The sequence below is a fragment of the Ostrea edulis genome, chromosome 2, assembly GCF_947568905.1.
Source record: "Ostrea edulis chromosome 2, xbOstEdul1.1, whole genome shotgun sequence".
Taxonomy (NCBI): domain Eukaryota; kingdom Metazoa; phylum Mollusca; class Bivalvia; order Ostreida; family Ostreidae; genus Ostrea; species Ostrea edulis.
Window position 1 is genome coordinate 38194530 of NC_079165.1, and position 20269 is coordinate 38214798.

Below are 20269 nucleotides of genomic sequence, written 5' to 3' on the forward strand. Positions count from 1 at the left end.
TATTTGAGTTTATGTTAATTTGGCGCTCCATATAAATACCAGTGTTAACAAACAGAAGAAAAACCCAGTACAGTCATCGATAAATTAATTTTCAATGCAAGTCACCGGAGAACAAGCATTGATCAGATATAAATACATAAATAAGATGTAGTGTAAACACAATATTGAATGATACATGTAATGTAAAATCATATTTACAAGAAAATTCTATGGCTATCTGTTAGGTATGACAATGGGGGGGAAACATGGATTTAAAGTATAGTGCATGATCAATTAACCATATCCCATTATTGGTACAGTATGGGGTTTTAAATTGGCATTTTACAATTGCAAACTTGTACATATCGGTCAAATGTACAATACTACTTCATCCCCATAAACATCCAGTCACATCTTGCATATATAATCAAGATGCTGCTGCAGAGCTAACAAGCTACAATTATGTACATATTGCCTGTCACAATGTACTTAATTACAAGTATTTCTGCAGTTCTTGAACATCACACACGTATTGCAAATTAAGTCTTTTGTGTTTTGTTTCAATTCCATTCCATCTTGAAAGAACATGCTGAATAAATAGTTGTTGTTTATAAAGATCAAACTATGAATCTCTAGCTGCAGAACTGTATCTCTCTACGGAAAACAACCATTGGGACAGACCAATTTTTTCCCCACACAGCAACAGTCCTACCACTAATTCATACCAAGCAATGTACAAATATTCAAGCTAAACAAACATAGTTTGAAACACATGCATGTTAAAATGTCAGTCAAAAAATATGCTCAAGTAGGATACTATAAAAGTACATATATAAATTGTTTTGCTGCACTTGTTTTGAACAGAAATGTGTAGAGTATATTTACTACTATTTCATAATGAATGGTGCCTTGGGCAGTATGTCAAGTGTTAATATTCTAATTAATTATAGGTTACTGACTGAATATAGGAAAATGTGCCCACTAAAGATTATTGTATAGTAAAGCAGATTGAGCTTGCAGGCCGTTTCTGTGCAACAACAAAGGGTGGGTATATATACTGTACCAATATTCAGTGTACATGTAGAACTATTTTATTACATATTTTCTAAATCACATGCACTATAACATCTAGAAGTTAGGGTTAAAATTCATTTACATAATCAGTAGCAGACGAAGTCTTTACATCAATTTATTATTTGTTAACTGATGTGAGGTCACAATTATCAAGTTATGTAAGCAGATGAGTTAAAAAGTAGTCCCTGAGCTTTTACAGTGCAGACATTCATGGATCATTAAAAGCCTGGGTACTCAAAAGAATCTACAGGGGGGGGGGGGGGTATCAAAGTATGTAATAAGGTTGGATATTGCCAACAAGACTTTAGCACTGCTATAACATTATATAGAAAAGCAATATTCTACATACGAGTCAATCTAATTGAAATTAGATGTTGGATCCGCTTGCATACTCGCTACACAAAGCGAGTATGCGAGCGGATCCAACATCTAATTTTAATTAGATTGCATATGAGTATAAATGAAGTGACAAGGTTTTAAAAATACTCAGGATTCATAATAAAGTTTTTCAACTCAGAATATTTCCTATGCCTGTATGATTACAGTATTATCTTAAAAAGTGAACTTTCTTCATCAATCTGTTGGCCTGGAAGGTTACAAAAGGGTATTTTTCCAAACTACAATACTGATATTCCAAAAAAGGGAAATCAAGAATCACAAATGGGCATTTTCCCATTAATTTTTTATTTTTATATGCACATTACATGTATCTTCAGCTTTTCTACAAATTCATTATTCTAAAAGGTCAATGATAGCATCAAGATATTAAATTCTGATATCAAGAAAGTTTTGCAAAATTTTGGATGAAATTTCCAAAATTTTAGGAAATTAAAGCTACATGTAATTTCCAAGGTTTTTTTTTATTCACACAAAAATGTCAAAGGGTATGTTGTTGAAATTTTAGTATAGAATACCACAATATAGTAATGACATCTCTTTTGTTCAGTATATCTGGTATGTAAACAAAATATACTATACACTTCTATGAGATACTTTTAAAAATGAAAAGCCTGAACCTGAATCCAAATAACCTATTTTCAGTGCATGCAAATACAAACTTGACCTAACTATGCAAGTTAAAATGCATAGGTTCACGGCTATTGTCTTGGGTTACCGATAGGAACAATGAAAACTTAAAAGTCTTAGTTTTTTTTGTTGCTTTTTTTTTTTTTAAAGTGAAGAGGCTGTCATACATTATATAGTTGCAATTCTTTTTTCACTACGTTGGCATGCAGCATCATTTTAAATAAAGCTGCCGTATTTCAAAATTCTTGACGATTATTAACGAGGATTTTTCTCTCTCGACTTTTTAATTCTTTTTATTATATTAATCGAGGGTGAGGGTGGGGGTTGAAGTCATTTCGTATTTGGTGTCAATACTCAAAACTTCAAGCAAGGGGGGGGGGGGGTAGTAAATCAATATATCGCATATGAAATCAAAGGTGCATATATATAAAAAGTGTAGGCTACACAGAAATTTCTGTGGTTGCCAGACCCGCGGCGACGTCGATTGCCTCAATACAATACCTGGTAGGCTGTGACGTATAAGAGTTCTCGAAGTCAGTCTCTGATTGTGTCCAGTCTGAAGGACACTGAGACTCTTAATTTGTAAACAGAAATGTTGAAATCATGTCGAATTAAATGGGTTAGAATGCAATATGTAGGTTCGTCATTGAAGGTGGTATTCCGTTGGTTTCAAGTATATTTCTAAGTTTAGTTCTGAGTTCACAAAATTTCTCCGACTTGCCTCGTTGGTAAAAGTAAAGAAACTCTTCATTTTTTGTGCTGATTATTATACAGCTACACGCATATATACTGTACAACACAATATAATGGAACTTGTAACTATTGAATCTCTCCAATTTGTATCAATAGCCTGCTGTATGTGCTGTTCACAACTTGTTTAAATGTTTTCATGCTTTCTCGCTTCACCACGATTGTGTCATTTTTTTTTAAAACGTGAACCAGTCCCTTTTATTATATGTTATGAAATAAGTATTTCTTATCCATCGCCGATCACTAACTTGTTTTAGGTACATATGTAACTTCAATTTCTGGACCCAGTGATAAAATCTAAACATGGAATTTCAAAAAATTGATATAATTGCTGAAAGTTTCTTTCAAATGAAGGTAGTAGTAGTAGTTTTATTCAGGCAGAACAATAATTTTTGTATAAAACATCATCAGAATATAAATAAATAAATACACATATCAATTGTTTAATGATTGATGTTATTGGTATTTTCACAACACTTGCCCCTAATTTCAAAAAGTTAGAAGATATATCATTCAGACCAGTTTCAGATACCACATTTAAAACAAGACGGTTAAATTTCTTTCTGCATAACAACTTCTAAAATATTCTGACAGCACATTGTATGTACCTTTAGAAGTAGGCAAGGCTTCTACAAGCTTAGAAGCAACAGTTGTGAAACAAGAGGCCCATGGGCCACATCGCTCACCTGAGTCACCTTGGTCCATATCAGAAGATTTTCCATATCTATTTGCATGTAAAACCGTAGTCCCTATTATGGCCCCAAACCTACCCCTGGAGGCCATGGTTTTTGCAAACTTGAATCTACACTATGTCAGAAAGCTTTCATGTAAATGTGAACTTCTTTGGCCCAATGGTTCTTGAGAAGATTTTTAAAGATTTTCCCTATATATTTGTATGTAAAACTTTGATCCCCTATTGTGGCCCCATCCTACCCCAGGGGGCCATGATTTTAACAAACCTGAATCTGCACTATATCAGAAAGCTTTCATATAAATCTCAGCTTTTCTGGCTTAGTGGTTCTGGGAAGAAGATTTTTAAAGATTTTTCCTATATATTTGTATGTAAAACTTTGACCCCCTATTGTGGCCCCATCCGATCCCCGGGGACCATGATTTTAACAAACCTGAATCTGCACTATATCAGAAAGCTTTCATATAAATCTCAGCTTTTCTGGCTTAGTGGTTCTGGGAAGAAGATTTTTAAAGATTTTTCCTATATATTTGTATGTAAAACCTTGACCCCCTATTGTGGCCCCATCCGATCCCCGGGGACCATGATTTTAACAAACCTGAATCTGCACTATATCAGAAAGCTTTCATATAAATCTCAGCTTTTCTGGCTTAGTGGTTCTGGGAAGAAGATTTTTAAAGATTTTTCCTATATATTTGTATGTAAAACTTTGACCCCCTATTGTGGCCCCATCCGATCCCCGGGGACCATGATTTTAACAAACCTGAATCTGCACTATATCAGAAAGCTTTCATATAAATCTCAGCTTTTCTGGCTTAGTGGTTCTGGGAAGAAGATTTTTAAAGATTTTTCCTATATATTTGTATGTAAAACTTTGACCCCCTATTGTGGCCCCATCCGATCCCCGGGGACCATGATTTTAACAAACCTGAATCTGCACTATATCAGAAAGCTTTCATATAAATCTCAGCTTTTCTGGCTTAGTGGTTCTGGGAAGAAGATTTTTAAAGATTTTTCCTATATATTTGTATGTAAAACTTTGACCCCCTATTGTGGCCCCATCCGATCCCCGGGGACCATGATCTTAACAATTTATAATCTGCACTATATCAGGAAGCTTTCATATAAATCTCAGCTTTTCTGGCCCAGTGGTTCTTGAGAAGAAGATTTTAAAAGATTTTTTTCTATAAATTTGTATGTAAAACTTTGATCCCCCCCCTTGAGGCCCCATCCAATCCCCGGGGTCCATGATTTTAACAAACTTGAATCTGCACTATATCAAAAAAAAAAAAAAAAAACGAAAAAAAAACAAACAACAACAAAAACACACACAAAAACTTTGACCCCCTATTGTGGCCCCATCCGATCCCCGGGGACCATGATTTTAACAATTTAGAATCTGTACTATATCAGGAAGCTTTCATATAAATCTCAGCTTTTCTGGCTCAGTGGTTCTTGGGAAGAAGATTTTTAAAGATTTTTCCTATATATTTATATGTAAAACTTTGACCCCCTATTGTGGCCCCATCCGACCCCCGGGGGCCATGATTTTAACAATTTAGAATCTGTACTATATCAGGAAGCTTTCATATAAATCTCAGCTTTTCTGGCTCAGTGGTTCTTGAGAAGAAGATTTTTCCTATATATTTGTATGTAAAACTTTGATCCCCTATTGTGGCCCCATCCTACCCCAGGGGGCCATGATTTTAACAATTTAGAATCTGCATTATATAAGGAAGCTTTCATATAAATTTCATCTTTTCTGGCTCAGTGGTTCTTGAGAAGAAGATTTTTAAAGATTTCCCCTATATATTTGTATGTAAAACTTTGATCCCCTATTGTGGCCCCATTCGACCCCCGGGGGCCATGATTTTAACAATTTAGAATCTGCATTATATAAGGAAGCTTTCATATAAATCTCAGCTTTTCTGGCTCAGTGGTTCTTGAGAAGAAGATTTTCCCTATATATTTGTATGTAAAACTTTGATCCCCTATTGTGGCCCCATCCGACCCCCGGGGGCCACGATTTTAATAATTTAGAATCTGCATTATATAAGGAAGCTTTCATATAAATCTCAGCTTTTCTGGCTCAGTGGTTCTTGAGAAGAAGATATTTAAAGATTTTCCCTATATATTTGTATGTAAAACTTTGATCCCCTATTGTGGCCCCATCCGACCCCCGGGGGCCACGATTTTAACAATTTAGAATCTGCATTATATAAGGAAGCTTTCATATAAATCTCAGCTTTTCTGGCTCAGTGGTTCTTGAGAAGAAGATTTTTAAAGATTTTCCCTATATATTTGTATGTAAAACTTTGATCCCCTATTGTGGCCCCATCCGACTCCCGGGGGCCATAATTTTAACAATTAGAATCTGCACTACCTAATAAAGCTTATCTATAAATTTCATCTTTTCTGGCCCAGTGGTTCTTGAGAAGAAGATTTTTTAATGACCCTACCCTATTTTTACCTTTTCTTGATTATCTCCCCTTGGAAGGTGGCCTGGCCCTTTATTTTAACAATTTAGAATTCCTTTTACCTAAGGATATTTTGTGCCAACTTTGGTCGAAATTGGCCCAGTGGTTGTTGAGAAGAAGTTGAAAATGTGAAAAGTTTACAGACGGACAGACGGACGGACGCCGGAATACGGGTGATCAGAAAAGCTCACTTGAGCTTTCAGCTCAGGTGAGCTAAAAAGTGTAAAAATGATTGGCTATTTCAAATTCATTATGGCAGATGTTATCAGCAATATTTATAACACTCTTTTTGTCCTCCTTCTTTTGACTTCTATATCCAAGATTCTTCAATTATTGCAAAAGCTTTTTTGAATCATTTTGTTTTCTTCAATTTTCAATTATATGTGTTCTGACTTTGCTTTCAATATTTTACGCTGTAATAAATTTCTTGCTCTAGAAATTTTTTTGTGATCTTGTTTTCTACTTTTTCTAAAAATGTAAAAGTTTATCCGTTTCTGTGATTTGTTCTAATATTTCATGATTCATCCATGGTTCGGTTCTTTGCTTTAACCTCACTTCTTTGATGGGAGCAAATTTATTAATTACATTAAAAAAATATCTTTAAAGCTAATCCAATTATTTTCTACATATTCAGACATTATACAACATGACCAGTCAACTTTATCCAATTCCTCAATAAATAATTCAGAATCAAACTTTTTCATGGATCTGATTTTTACAGTATGATGCTCATGAATTTGACCTTTCGAAATTTTTGTGTGTGCGGTAACTTAGATTATGATCACTCAAACCCATTGTGATGGATCCTGATTGAACAAACTTGTTATCATTGTTTATAAGTATATGGTCATTGGTCAATAAGTGTTGGACTTCTCTCTGTGATTTTGGTTGGATCTGAAATTAACTGTTTAAGACTGAATAAATTCAAGATGTTCCTGTACTCTTCGTATAGTGTGTCTTGTTATGCACGTCAATGTTTAAATCACCAAGGATAACACTGTCTAAATCAGAGCGGAGTCCACTCAAACACTCTTCAAAATTATCTAAAAATGTTTGATCATGAGGAAGTCTATAGACCACGCCCACTATAAAAAGTTTTGTTTTTGGAAAACGGATTTCCGCCCAAATTGATTCGCAGTTATTCGGGTCGAGATCTTTTTTCACAGAAAACAAATTTGTTGTAAATGTACAGACATACACCTTCATCGTTCCTGTTCCTGTCTTTTCGGATCACGGAATAACCGTCTATATCTATTTCGGAGTCATTTATAGAAGAGTCTAATCAGGTCTCACATATTCCAATGACCACTGCCTTTGATTTTTTTGCCATTCTGACTTCTGACATCTTTGGTATTAGTGATCGTATATTGAGGTGAACACAGCGCATGCCTCTCCGATTAAAGCATTGAAAACTGTCACTGTTAAATTGTTGTTGGTTGAATTTATCATTAGTTGTGTTTGGATTTGGTTCTGCTCCTGAAGTTGGTACATGTGTATCTGCTTTTGTGAATGATCTAAGGGTACTTGCTTGTGATTCAAAGTTGTCGCTTCATCTTGCAGCTTGCATAAACATTTGTCCCATGTGAAAATTAATTGTATTTTATTGAATAAGTTGACGCTCTAATAGCTGTATGTGAACTGAGACACCGGACACGAGTTTTCTGTCCATACTTTTCACACTCTGCAGCCTTACTACTGGCTATTACACCTTTGGTGCACACGGGGCAAGGGTATTTTGGTTTGCGAAGAGTATGACCTGGGTTCAATTGTATGTCCCCACTCCTTATCGCAATTCACCTTTGAATTAGAACGCTTTACCCGATATAGTATTGCGTTGTGTGACGACACAATTGAATGAGACGATTGAACAATTTGAATGACATTCTTGATGTAATACAACAAGAGTTTTCATTGGCCGATTACAGCCCGCCCACTTTCTCGAGCAGATTCAGTGTAGCTGGAGAACTGTACATAGCTCTCTGAAAAGATCCACCTCTTATAAAAACCTTCGATTTACGGGTCACAAAAAGCTGCGGACGGTTGAGGCCTGAAATCGGTGTATTCTTGTGTTGCTGCCTCATAAACTCAATATAAAAAAATCATAACATATTTTCATACTATATACTTGTGTCCAAACAAACCTTCAAATATTCGTTAAAGCCACACACGACCCGAAAACTCGCAACTTCAGATGATTTCGTTTGTTGACGTAGCCATGTTAGGTAGCCGGTCAATTCGAACTTTCTTACTCATAAAATCGGCTGTATGTTAAGTATTCGCTCTTCATTTATTATCAACACGAATGATTAATAGAAATTAAAACATTTTTTGTACCAGTTTTTGTAAAGGTAAAATAAGCTCTTGATTAACGAAAACGCTACATAAGGACATTAGATGGAGACCGGCCGGCGCGGCCCTCATGACTAATGAAAGCCGCATTGCCGTGAGTTTAGCTATTTGAATAATTATCATTTAAGAGGAATGGGGTGGTATATTATTTAAACTATTTTGCTAAAATATTTATGGGGTATTACTACACATCTAGACGCTTTTGTGCCAGTATGGAAATGAACCGGGATTCGAGTTGACTGGCTACCGAACATGGCTACGTCTACGAACGAAATCATCAAAAGCTTTGATCGAGTTTTTGGGGCGTATGGGGCTTTAATAAATATTTGAAGGTATGTTTGGACACAAGTATAGTAGGAAAATATGTTAGGATTTTTTTAAATATCAAATTTATGAGACAACAACACAAGAATACAACTTTTTCTCTTTCTTCTTTTGAAGTTTTTTTTCCATCTAGCATCTGGCCGTCGTGTTTTCAAATGCTGACTACTCCCGTATAAGGAAATTTGGGCGGACTTACACATATGGACCAATGAGAGTTTCTGTTGCATTTCTCAATTGTATTACAAACAGACTCAATTGTGTCGTCACACAACGCAATACTATATCGGCCAAAGCGTTCTAATTCAAAGGTGAATTGCGATAATAGTATGATACAGAGACATGACTTCAAAGAAGGTCTTGACGTTATTGGAACACTCAGTTCAGTTCCATTGTTTTGGTAAATCTCTCCGAATTTTCTCCCACCATTTCTGTCGACTATCAATGGTTTACGCAGAGATGATGACAACATTTCACAATCTGATAACTTGCGTATTCTGGGATGAAATGGATCGTTAGTGATCGTCAAAGTTGACTCTTGGTTGTAAAAGTTTAGTAAAAACGATAGATATATAAGACTAAGAAAAATTCCGTGCTGCCCAGCCATCCCGATCCCGAGCAGTATATATGGTTAACTTTGCTGTTCGGCATATTCAGAGAAGATCAAAAGTGATCTCATGTTTTTCCCCAGTGTTAATGTTGTATGCAGTGACTCTTATTTCTGTCTCTCCAAAAATGATGGATTCCTCGATTTCTGAATTTGCCAAAAGTTCGGAATTCGCTAATGGTACTGTCAAAGTACCAATTTTGACACACCCTTCATCGTCAACGTATTTCGGGTCTTTCTGTTTTGTGGTAAAGACACTGCACTCTAGTATTTTTTCACCCTGCCTGAGAGTCTGGAAAAAGAAGGATTTCTTAAACCCGGGTTCTATTGGGTCTCCTATGGAGACGAATTTTAAAAACGCATCTTTACATCTTTCTTCTCCATTCATCAATTGCTTTTTCTGTGGTGAATGAATTGATTTGTTAAATTTTGGCCATGTTTGAATTCCATAAGTATATCTAGCGACTCGGCGCGAAATAATATCTTTGTGGTGGCCAAAATAAACAGCTCCTTTCAAAACAGTAAGTCCTGCTTCGTACGGAACCACCAACCGCTTATTTCCAAAATTTCGCTCCAGTTTCTCTTGCATTAAATCGCACTCGGAGAAACCACCAACCATCACAATGATGTTTACATCCGACTCCAGCTCTTTCTCAAACATATGAGATAAATGAATCGCGAGTTCATCAATTGGTGGATTAAAAAAATCCTTGTAGAAATCAATAGGAAGCACGAGTTTTCCCCCTGAACTAAATATACCTCTACTTCTGTGTTTCGAGTTTTTTATTAATGCATTCATTATTGTATCTGGTCCACCTGTCGATTTCTTTTTCTCTTGTTTAGCTATTTCAATCAAAGCCAGGGGTATTGTGAGGTGCACCTTGTCTGTTGCCTTTGCCGTTATTTGCTCTCTTTTCTTGACTTCAAACCCTTGCCAGAATTCTATATAGTCTATTTTGTATTCTAAATCATCCTTGAAAGTCTTTAACACTCCATCGCCAAAGATATCCTTTAAGAAATCCCTGTAGGCGTCATCCACACGTGTCCCGCCCCATTCTCCACCACTTGCTGGTACCAACTCTGCTAATGTTCCATTGTCTTGTAGCTGATGCACCGCAATGTCTGCAGTTCCACCTTCGAAATTTAGAGAAAAGCATAGAGTTGACAAATGCAATACACAATTCATAGTATAATTTCCAGTGTTTTTACCTTCAATATACTAATAAATTGCAAAGATAGCCATGGTAGCTCACTGGTAGGGCGTTCGCTTCGTAATCGGGAGGTTTTGAACTCGTGTCATGGTCGCATCAAACCTATGGCAAAAACATAGGTAGTGATGGATCCTTCGCCAAACTCTTGGCACTCGGAAGTGACAATCACTGGTTTTTAGGAAACGGAGGTTCCGTGTCGCGGCAGGCATTGGCACGATAAAGAACCCTCACTGCTACGACCCTGAGCGCTAGGCATAGGTCTAAATTTGTGGTACTTCACTTGCAGCAGCTGACGTCTCAATCTGAATGAAAAATTCTCGACGGGACGTAAAATAATCAACCATTTCCTAATTAATGCGTTGTAGTTGTAACAATACTTATATGACACCTCATGTATTTTTAAAAAAAATTATTTGAATGTATATCTTTTTTGTTTACAATGAATTTGATACCTCGTTCACAAAAAAAAAAATCAATTCACATTAAACGTAAGTTAATGCGCATTACATATAAACTGCGTTTACACGGAAATTTTAATGTGCATTAATTAGTTTACTTTGAATTAAAATTTACATCGCGTTTTTAAAATAGTCCTAGCTACTATTTCAGGCCCGAAAGATAAAACTGAAGGTTTCACCGAGACGCAAATCGCCGAGGGGGTAGGTGCGGGAGGGGTTCACCCCCTTCCGCTGGGGGTGAGTTCGGGGGGGGGGGGGTCACCCCCGAGAAAAGTTTTGAATATTAGGATTCATTTGCACTCCTCTGATAATCAAAATGATTGCAACAGACATTAAATATTGTAGTAATTGTAATCACTATAAGTTCAGAAAAATAGATATAACAATTATGTAGAATACATTATTAAAAGAAAAGGTCTGATGGAATAATAATTTAATTCTGATTTTAAAAACTATAGAAATATATATGAGCATTTTATATTTTGCAAACATTTATGGACAAAAATTTATTTTTAAAAAATGAAAAAAAAAATGTGTAGGCATGTGCCTACTTGAGTCAAACAAAGCTACGCCCCTGCTAATTATAACTTTCTAATTTTGCATCGTGTAAAAATAAAATAAAATTGAGAAAACAGGAAGTTAGAATTGAAATCAAGAAATAAAAATAAAAATATTGAAATAAAATTGGGGAATAAGAAGTAAGAATGGGAATAAAAAATAAGAATAAGTATATTAAAATAAGAATGCAAAAACAAGAAGTTAGAATTAGAAATAAGAAATAAAAACAGAAATATTAAAATAGAATTGTGACACTGATATCCCTCCATATATGACGTCCAAGTAGACTTAAAATGCGTATCCGTAATTAAAAATGCACATCCGTGTGCACAAGACGTGAGATTACATGCTTTATTAAACGTTAGAATATCTGAAAATATTCTTAATCAATTGAGTCAAGTTTCAAAAGTATAGTCCTTGAAATATAGATCAAGCATGATCATTACTGTTAACATGAAAATGGCTGGGACACTGTAAATAATTTTAAATATTATCATAATAATTTCTATGGTATCAGATATCATTACTTTCAAGCACTTATCTTTTGCTAGAATAATTCGATTTTTGCACCGTAGAGATATAACTATGAAAGAATTGCCAAAAAATGTTAAGATATTGGTGTTTTAATTTATAATTTTATTATTAGAAGTAATCGACTATCGCTAAAACGAATGAAGAGATCCATGGATTTCAAAGTTGTTAGTATTTAAGAAATGCTATATTTTTGTACTTGCCTCCAATGTCAACGACCATATATTTAATGATTTGTCCCCTGGTCCAGTTCTCAATTGCTTTCTCACTTTTGGCGGGATCAAAATGCATCAGTTGGCAATAAATGGACGCTGCTTCTGGTTCCAGTGCAATTTGTAGTTGATGATCGGGTATTTCAGCCTTTATATAAACAATCAATATAACACATTATGAAATTTCAATTTGTATTTCACAGAAAGGAAACTATGAAAGTTTTAAATATTATAATAATTGATATTTTTTAAGCGTTACTTAGAGCCAATTCACATTGAATTTGGATGTTTACCAAGTTTACATAAGTTTTGAAAAGTTTCAATATGATATGAGCTATTTTTACTAAAATGTGTATAGTTTGGAAAAATTTATGAATCCCCTTAACGCTAACAAATGACTCAAAGGTTGATATTTAGACATTTTCTTTTATCTGTATAGTCATTTTCCAAACATGTACACGTATATATACTGATAAATACGAGTATATCTTTGTGTTAAGTAGAATTTTGTAAGAACTAATTATCCATTTTTGACTAAGTTTATCAAATAATGTGTAATATGTTTGTTCAAAATGTGCTGTAAGATGTATGTCTGCTGCAATAAAGAAACTGAATTGAATATACAATCTCTTCGTGCATGTCAACAATATTGAGTAAAGTTTTTAAAAGTAAAATAAATGATTTTTGAATCACAAGATTTGGTTATGTCGAGTAAATATTTTGCAATATAAATAAGATATGGCATACTTTTACAGCGGCTTCTCTCATGAACATTTTTGCTGTGTCGTCCCATATCGCTGGTACTGTTAAAACAAAGTCAATGTCATCTATTCCCACTTTGTCTCCTAGTGTGCTGTTAGCTATCACACCCAAAAGGTGGTCCTTGAGATATTTGATACAGTGAGTGAAAATCAACATAGCTTCCATTTCCCGCTCGTTTTCATCTTTGCACATTGTTTTTCGATTAACTCTCTGTTAGATAAGAAACTTGAGTAAATTTTACAAAGAAACTTGTTGATCAATTCAGTTTGTTCAGGTACATGGCAAAATTCACGATGAAGACATTTGATTGTCTTCTGAAAACATACCGGTAAATTGCTATAGAGCAACATACTATATTTGAAGAAAGACTTACCGGTAGGTATAACGATCGTCAAAACCCAATATCGGACCTCGCTTGATATAAATACACCTACCCTATTATTTTGTAAACAAGAGGGACCGCGAGATAATGCGAGACTTTGAAAATCTAAAAACTTCCGCAAGAGTTTGCTAGTCTCTTATTACACCTTGAAGATGCCTCGACGGGGGAGTTTCGGCTTTTCTGTTATACAGGGCCTATGTCTTGTGTAATGTACTGGCATGCAGGTATAGGACTAATTTCAAAGGAAATAATTAAACACTCCAGAACAAATTAAATGGAATTAGACGGAATCCGAAAACGTGGTTATGAACTTCACAGCGTTACAAACCTGGGTCATAGTTGTTTTCAACATCATTTTGAATCGATAAAAGTAATAATAGTCCTTGCACGTTCTTCCCTCTTCATCTCCGTCTATTGCAATGTCTGAGTAGGTTTTCTCCGCTTCATATCCAAAAGAATTGAAAGTCTTGTCCGGGTTGAGAAGTAAAGCTGTTGGTGCTTTGTACGAGGCTAACTGACCGCCTTCCCACTTATTTATTAACACTTTTGCCCAGTTTGATTTGAAAGAGTAGGCATAACCCGAATATGTGGTTCCAAAATCTATCGCTGCCACCAAAAATCGGGACGATGAAGATTTTCTTTTTGTTGACATTTTAACTTTACATCTACCGCTACTTTCGTTTCATTTGTGTTAAATAGGCACTCATCCGTGGCATTGTTCTTCCTATACTCAAGTATTATTCTTATGAAGGTCGGTTAATTAAGGTAGCCCTTATACTCTTTATGACACCACGTCACCAGATAGCGATTTAAATGTTATGTGAAATTACCTACAGTGTACAGTTGCATACATATTCAATAAACAAAGCGCATTAAATGTGCCTATCTATATCAGTTACATCACAGATGGGTTAAGATTGTTTAATATTTTAAAATTATTTTATAGATATGCCTTGAATCTGAGGATAAAGCTGTTGTGCATTGTGCAGTCATCATTAATGTGGATGTCTGATGCCAGTAATGGGACAGTATAAGTGTCGATCTTCATATGGCAGCAAATTTTCAAAGCCAGGTACACAATTTAAAGATAAAAATAATGTCAATGCATGTTTGGATCTACAATGTATATCTATTATGATTATAATAATTATAAGTTTATATGTTGTAAACTTTCTTTCTTTTTAGAAATTTCTTTCTTTATAAACCAGGGCCGTAAGTAGGGTTCTAAATCAGGGGAGGCAGGGGATTGGGGGCCGCCGATTGACTTTACGACTGAAAATGACACTTTTTAAATCCCAATTTATCATGTTTGTGTTTCATTTGTACTATGTAAAGAATCGTAATATGGTGTCAAAGACAAAGGTGCTTGTCTTCATTTTAAACATATATCCTATAATATAACATTTATATAATTTTATTTTCTTTTTTGCCAAAAAATCAGACGAGGCAGTTGCCTCGTCTGCCTCATCGGCAGTTACGGCCCTGTAAACTGTCTTGCTGTTATGCCCTCTGGGCCCAAAATTGGAATAAACTTATCTTCTCTTATCTACACCCAAAGTAGGTAATAAATGGGTTCGAACTGTGAAGATAAAAATTTTACATGTAGATATATTGGAAATTTTCAGATATAAGAAGGCAAATAAAACTGTTCAATGTAAAATACGCCACTAGTTGGATAAAACATCCAAAGTCGGCACAGTCAAAGGTCACAACAACAATGGAGGAATTAACTGCATCCTCATTCCGCAGGGCAACAGGCCATTTTCAGCAACCCCTGAAATTCTTAATTGAGGCTAAGTGCCCATTTTCAGCTCGAACAATGACAATTAAAGAGGCCTGTGCAAATGTTGGGATTTCCCTCTTGGTAAGTCAGCATTATAGATTGAACAATTATGTGTATGTGTACCTAATGCATGTACATTAACTGTACATATATGTATTCATATATATTATTATGGATGTATCCAAGTTTATTATAAATTTAAAGTAACATTTTATGAATGAAATACAAATACTACTTAGGCTTCATTGTGATATTGAACTGCTAATGTTCTTTATAAACTTAACTTGCATCAAGTTTTGAATACTGCAGTACATCTATGTCAAAATAAGTATGCATATTGCAGTATAATACTTTCACCACTAATCAGAGCACTTGTAAATCATGTATATTTTATCAATACATATAATGACATTTGCCAGTTTAGAATGTGATGCAAGGGATTGTTTGCTGCACCTCAAAACAAAATATGAATATTGGCATCACATTCAAGGACATCAACACCTGAAAGACACCCAATGCTGTGATTTGCTAGTGTGGATTCCTAGCGACACTCAAATAATTCACATTGACAAAGATGTATTATGGTCAACTTTTTAAGCGTGATAGAGTTTAATTATAATAATGAAGTATTTTTGCAGTCTAAAACACACACACATAACCACATGTACATATACTTTATTATGATATCAGTGGTGCATCTATCAAAGTTATGTAATTACATGTATATTTATTGAATAAACATTATAGACAGACTTTTTCTTATGTATAGACACAGTGTCCAGCTTTACAAAAATCATTAAATTACATGCATTTACTAAAAACAATGGATTTTACTTCTTTTTTAATAATGCAGATTTGAAAACCTTCAGAATGAGAACAAAAGGCTTTATGTTTGATTGTATATTGTTTAACGTCCCTCTCGAGAATATTTCATTCTGATGGAGAAGTTCCAAAAGCTGTATATTCATATGAATATAAAAGGCTTTATATTTATATAAATATGTAGAAAAGTTATATTGCATATATGGTATTCATTACTTTTAACTTTAAAAATTCAATGTGGCAGGTATGTGCAGATTTAAGATATATATATATATATATATATATATATATATATATATATATATATATATATGCAATTAATCTAATAAGTTTGTAGGATTTATCTGCAATCTCCTTCAAAAGGGGAACCTGCAAAATCACATGGGCCACACAAAGCTGAAATATTTTGTCAGATCCAATATCTATATTATGATAGAATATGCTAAGGAATTTAAAAAAAAATAAATATTATAACATGGATTCTGCATCTGGAAATTTTATAGCAAAGTTGTGCATCCTCTTTTGAAAAGTGGGATTTCAGGCGCGGATCCAAAAAAAAATTTCCAGAGGGGGGGGGGGGGGGTCGAACCTTTTGACAAAATCGAACCCGTGATATAAATCATTTTTCTTATAAATCGTTATATTGTAATTTTTTTTATCTTTGCAAATTCCGGGGGGGGGGGGGGGGGGGGGGGCAGTGGTTAGTGGTTAAAGTGGTTAAAGCAGGCATAACCAGATAGATCGTAACAATCATAAGATACGACAGAACCATTTCACAAAACTATCTTAACTTCAAGAAATCTTAAAATATAACGCTGTTTTATGTACTTGTATACTCGTTACATTATAAAATACCGTGTTTCCTTTATAATTTTTTAACTGCATGGATGAATTTAAATGTTACATTTAAATGAAAGATTAAAGTATACATTAAAATATAAATAGGAAGTTGAAATATTGCGATTTTAGGCATTTGTAATTATCTAATATATTTATGAAATTTGATACATTGTATATGTACTTCTTTTTCTTTTAAATCATGTGACTTTGTGATACAAAAAATAAACATTGAATGATAATTTTGTAGAAACACTATATCAAAGTCCGATATATTTTTTATTTTCTCCTCTCCTCCTAAAATAACTAATTTGAAATATAAAGAAAAAAGACAATCTAGGATTGTTGCGTTTCTTACAAGTTAGCGACGCCGCACATGTTTTATTCAACAAAATAATATACTGAATACAAAAAAGGTATTCAGTAAACGAGGGTGTGGGTGTGTAGGGAAAACCAAAGACACAAGTAATAATTTTTAAAAGCAAATTTATATCGAACGACGCATTAATCGAACGAAACGCGTGTAATTATACGCGTGTTCGACTAAACAAAGGCTTTCCTATGTGAAAAAGCCTATAACTAAATGAAATGAAATAGTACGAAAACTTTCCAAACAAATAGATTCACCCAACACTACTTTTGTGCCTACAAACAATAAATGAATGGTATTCGAATACGTTTATTTGTGAACACAAAGCGGCTACGAAGTCCGTGTGCATGCTATGGCACGCCAAATTCACAAAAATGAGCTACACATAGTTTCACAGTTGATAAACTAGGTTTATCGACTGTAAACTATAGTTTACAGACCGTAAACTATAGTTAACTACGTTAATCTATATTTCACATCACATATTAACAGATAATCTATGTTTCACAAGCGTAAACTATAATTAACAATGAAACCAATCATTAGCGATTGCAAAACATAGTTTATCTGATAAATACGGTTTCACGATTGTAAACTACGGTTTACAAGTCTGATAAATATAGTATCACAATTTGTGAAATTAGGATTAACAATTGTGAACTATAGTTAACGAATGTAAATTATAGTTTACAAATGTGAATCTGTATTTGTCAGCAAAATCTATTGTTAACGTTTATTTATTTTTAGAATGCTGTAAATTCAACAGATTATGTTCTGTCGGGTGAAGAAGTGAAAAAAAAGTGGACATGCCTATTTTAAACAGCGAAAGTAGAAAAATTTTGGCTGTGGGATATTCTGAACGAATATTGAGTTCATCATAAAGAACACATGGGCAGAAAGTCACAGGACAAAAAGTCACAAAATCCGTAGGACAAAGTCACAATGATGACTTGATTATATAAGGATAAAGTCACAGGACAAAACGTCATAAAATCGGTAGGAAAAGTCACAAAAATGCTCACTAAAGCTGTTATTCAGACACCAGGCATTTCTTACAGTGGGTGGGAGGTAAAAGGGAATACATGTCATCATTCTTATTGGTGTTTGTTTTGCCACATTTAGTTCATTATTACATGTATATGTTCATTATTAGATAATAAGAAAGGAAAAATCATCAACTTGTTTATTTAGCAATTATTATATGACAGTTCACTTACTTCTTGTTTTGACAATAATCTGGAGTGAAAGGAAACCAACCATAATTCTGCCATCAGATTTTGTTTTCACAATCATTATACTAAACCAAATGATCATAAAGCTTATTTTTATTATATCTCAATAAAAAATCTCTCTTTTTAAAAATCACAATAATATTTTACAATAAATATGATAAAAGGAATAACAATTTTATAATCATTATCAAAATCTCATAGAAAATATAAATTTTGCATAAATATTTTCTTAAACTTCACAAACTTCACTGGCTGATTTGGTAAATGGCGTAGACGTCGTTCCATTTCATTCCAGACGTGCTCGACCGGCGATAAATCGGGGAAAACAGCTGGCCAAGGCAAGACATCGACATTCTGTTGAACAAAAAAGTCCCTGACTACACGTACAATATGTGGCCTTGCGTTGTCTTGGTGCAGAGTGATGTGATTTTGCTGTTTCTATATGAAGGGTATCACATGTCGCTGAATAATTTCGTCTCGATACCGTACGCCGGTGAGATTTCCAATGACAAATTGTAGAGGGGTCCTTCCACGTGCTGTTATTCCATCCCACATCCAAGCGCTGCCTTCACCGAATTATCGACGTCGCACAACACAAGAGTCCTGGTACCGCTTCCCAACGCGACGATACACTCTACAATGGCCGTCACTGCTATCCAAATGAAATCTGGATTCATCAGTGAACAGACTATTGGCCCAGTCCTGTATTCTGAATCGCAGACGTCGTCTGCACCACGCTAGTCTAGCGATACGATGACGAAAAATTGAAGCAGTATTGGACGCACCGCTGGACGTCTTGGTCTGATATTGTGCTCGCGCAGACGATTACGCACAGTTCTTGGACTGATTGGTCGAAGTCCAGGAATGTTACGAGCAGTCAAACTTGCTGTCTGAAAACGATTTCTCAGGTGCACAAGTCTAATGTGGTTGTCCTGTCGACGCGACATCACACGAGGACGCCCAGAACGTGGTCGATCCCGAGTGTTACCAGATTGTTGGAAACGTCTCCATAATGACTGGATGGTGTTCCGATGAACTCCAAAGTGTCTTGCTACGATATTTTGGGCCATTCCAGCTTGAAGCATCCCAACAGCACGATTACGTTGGGTTTCGCTGAGTCGTGGCATGACAGAAGGGTAAATTTTGTCAAAACTAGTGTCCAAACAAACCTTTTACACTTCTTACTCCAAACAGTATTAGCCAGTAAAACTCGTGCGTACGAACACTTCGATAAACAACATGTGTTCACTAACCATGAAAATGTCCGTGCATCTGAGTCGGGTACTACCCGATATTGTTCAAAAACATCACCTTTATCGATTGTTTAGATTTTATAAATATAAACAATAAATACAGAAAAATTTTACTAAATTTTATAATGCAGTTTCTTTTTTCCGCTAGTATACATTGTACTAGTACATGAACTGTCCTAATTCATTCCATCTTCTGTAAGAGTACATTAAAAATACATACTACTGTTTATTAAATATTAGTACCATTTAATTTTGCATGTACTTCCAAACACTACATTGTCAGACTGAATTCCTATGACCTTGACCTCAAGTAGGTTCATGCCAAATGTAAGGTCACACTGAACAATATTACATGTAGTATTAAAAGATTGAACATAAAATATTTGAAAATGACTTAGACAAGAATAACAATTTTTCCTCCATATGACCTTGGAATTATACAGAACTTTGGGATAAACAGGACTCAGACGAGCACTTTATTCTACAATTAACCTTGATATATTCATAAGCAACTTTTCTTGTGTGTAGTTTTTCTGCTTAAAGTACATGTTCCATGACATCCTCCAAATGACTCTGGGTTTGGA

The 20269-nt window shown here is 34.7% G+C and overlaps 2 protein-coding genes across 9 annotated transcripts in view; one reads left to right on the plus strand and one right to left on the minus strand.

Annotated features, from left to right (window-relative positions):
- The window catches only part of LOC125680523 (60 kDa neurofilament protein-like), a 64611-nt gene extending 48619 nt beyond the window's left edge, over positions 1-15992 (plus strand). For 3 of the 7 annotated variants that reach the window (XR_008799925.1, XR_007371984.2, XR_008799927.1), the window contains 3 exons: positions 14335-14460; positions 15014-15252; positions 15596-15992. Coding sequence is in view for 1 of the 7 variants with exons in the window: in XM_056153931.1 (XP_056009906.1) it covers positions 14335-14422 (88 nt within the window). In the remaining 6 variants the exon portion in view is untranslated. Of the gene's footprint in view, positions 1-13477; positions 13721-14334; positions 14461-15013 lie in introns of those variants that run through there. The other 4 variants (XR_008799926.1, XR_007371981.2, XR_007371983.2 and 1 more) reach the window with 4 other exon arrangements.
- On the minus strand, positions 8737-14324 carry LOC125680516 (heat shock 70 kDa protein 12A-like). 2 transcript variants are annotated; one of them, XM_048920182.2, is made up of 4 exons: positions 13717-14324; positions 12992-13216; positions 12236-12392; positions 8737-10408 (listed from the first exon to the last, which is right to left on the minus strand). In XM_048920182.2, the coding sequence occupies exons 1-4, from the start codon at positions 14038-14040 to the stop codon at positions 9321-9323; spliced, it is 1794 nt and encodes a 597-aa protein (XP_048776139.2). In that variant the 5' UTR covers positions 14041-14324; the 3' UTR covers positions 8737-9320. The 2 variants fall into 2 exon arrangements, with proteins under 2 accessions (XP_048776139.2, XP_056009905.1); XM_056153930.1 differs by lacking the exon at positions 13717-14324 and adding an exon at positions 13380-13486 and having other exon boundaries at positions 8745-10408.
- Positions 15993-20269: the final 4277 nt, after the last annotated feature.

Coding starts and splice junctions, on each gene's coding strand:
- LOC125680516 (XM_048920182.2), bottom strand. CDS start 14,040: ATGTCAACAAAAAGAAAATCTTCATCGTCCCGATTTTTGGTGGCAGCG. Junction 13,217..13,716: donor TGAAAACAACTATGACCCAG/GTTTGTAACGCT, acceptor CTTATCTAACAG/AGAGTTAATCGAAAAACAAT. Junction 12,393..12,991: donor TGAGAGAAGCCGCTGTAAAA/GTATGCCATATC, acceptor GTTTATATAAAG/GCTGAAATACCCGATCATCA.